The sequence below is a fragment of the Crocodylus porosus genome, unplaced genomic scaffold (genome assembly GCF_001723895.1).
Source record: "Crocodylus porosus isolate Cpor-Errol unplaced genomic scaffold, CroPor_comp1, whole genome shotgun sequence".
NCBI lineage: Eukaryota > Metazoa > Chordata > Crocodylia > Crocodylidae > Crocodylus > Crocodylus porosus.
Genome location: NW_017728939.1, coordinates 8,416,943 through 8,418,743, shown reverse-complemented (window position 1 = coordinate 8,418,743; position 1,801 = coordinate 8,416,943). Strand labels below are relative to the sequence as shown.

At 67.7% G+C, this 1,801-nt stretch overlaps 1 protein-coding gene across 1 annotated transcript in view; it reads left to right on the top strand.

The window, feature by feature from the left end:
• Positions 1-1,439, top strand: part of CCDC28B (coiled-coil domain containing 28B) — a 2,757-nt gene extending 1,318 nt beyond the window's left edge. Inside the window, 4 exon segments of the mRNA XM_019547823.1 lie at positions 5-158; positions 388-542; positions 768-790; positions 1,150-1,439. Of these exon segments, the coding sequence (XP_019403368.1) occupies positions 5-158; positions 388-542; positions 768-790; positions 1,150-1,204 (387 nt within the window). The 3' untranslated portion in view covers positions 1,205-1,439.
• Positions 1,440-1,801: the final 362 nt, after the last annotated feature.

Here is a 1,801-nt window from a genome sequence, read left to right as displayed (position 1 = left end):
GAAGCCTCGTGCCCCACAGCCGGGGGGCGGCGCAGGGGTGGCACTGGGGCCCCCGCTGCAGCACACCTTTCTGACGGACGTCTCGGACGTGTACGAGATGGAGGGCGGCCTCCTGAACCTGCTCAATGACTTCCACTCGGGGAAGCTGCAGGCATTCGGTAAGGAGGCGTACTGGCGGGGGGGCGGGGGTCCATGGCACCAACGCCCGGCCCCGTGGGATGGGTCATGCTTGCAGCACCCGAAAGGCCGGGGCTGGCATCGTGGCTGGTCTAGGAGTCTCCCGCTGGCTGTGGTGAGACGCCTGGCCCCAGGGGAGCAGGGAGCCGGGCTCTGGTGCAGGGAGGGCTCTTGGGGCTGGGCGTCACGGGGCTGCTTCCCCGGGCACAGGGAAGGAGTGCTCCTTCGAGCAGCTGGAGCACGTGCGGGAGATGCAGGAGAAGCTGGCGCGCCTGCACTTCAGCCTGGACGTCTGTGTGGAGGAGCTGTCCGAGGACCAGAAGAAGGCGGTGGCCGACAGGAACCTCGACCAGCTGCTGACCAATGTGAGTGGGCCTCGAAGGCAGCCCTGATCCCCCTGCCCGGCGCCTGGGGCAGGGCCGGTCTCTGCTGCACCTAGCACCACGGAGCCTCGGTCCTAGCCGAGGCCTCGGGGCCGACTACTCCTCGCAGTGCTTCCTCCTGCTGTCGGGAGCCGGGCTAAGCCCTGTCCCCTTGATCTTTGCTGCTTGCATCAGGATGAGGGTGATTTCTGTTTCCCCTTTTTCCAGCTGGAAGAGCTCAGCAACTCCATGTATCCTGCTGCTGGACCAGGTGGGCTGACGGATCCCGCTGGGGCAGCTCGTATCTGCAGCGCCGGCTGCTCCGCAGGCAGGGAAGGGAAGAGGGAATAGCTTGGCAACCCTCCTCCCTTCTCTGCTGCGCCCCCCCCACAGCAGAGGTGGTAAGCTGTGGGTCTTCCCTCTGCCCTGCGCCTCGCTGGCACGCGCTCTCCCGAGCCTTTGGTGAAAGTCAGTAGAGCCTCCTCTGCTGCTTCGCGGGCTGGAGGCCGCCCCGGGGCCGGCTGAGCCTGGGCCACAGTCTCTGGCAGATGTAGCAGCCCCGGGACTGCAGATCAGTTCTTCTTGGCTTGTTCCTTAACACGCAACCCAGACAAAAGCTGCACCTGGCGGAGAACTCGGACCTGGAGGACGCTTCCACGGCCTAAGCACCGAGGCCGCCGGCCCCGCGCAGCAGGGAGCAGCGTTAGGGAGGGCCTTGGAGCCAAGGGAAAGGCCTGCACCAGCTGCGCCGCCCGCCTGCATTGCCACCTGCGACCTGCCTGGAGCAGGAGGGGTCAAAGGGCCGTGCTCCCTGAAGAGGAGGGGGTGGGGGTGAGCTTGCTGTCAAGGGTGAAGTCCCCGCTCCAGCAGGTGCGAAAAGTCTGTACAGGAAGGAAAGGAGGAGCCGGGGCTGCAGGGCTCTCTTCCTCCACCTCTCCCCAGCTCCCTGGGGGCCGCGGCCAAGACATGTCACCTCTGTGCCTCAGTTTCCCCCTCCTGAAAACGGGGTGAGTGGATCTCAGCAGGGGGGAGCCGCCGTCGGGCCGCGGGGTCAGCCTGGCCCCAGGGGATCGATCCCAGCCCTGCCCCCGGCCCCTCCTTGGCGACCCGCCCGGCCCCAGGCGCTGGAAGCGCCCCCGCCTCTTCCAAGGGCTTTGGGGGCGCATGTGCCAGTGCAAGCTGGCGTGAACCGCTTGGAGCGAGCTCAGACGCGGCGCTCCTGCAGGCCCCGGCCCCTGCCCCCTCGCCCACGCGCGGGGCTG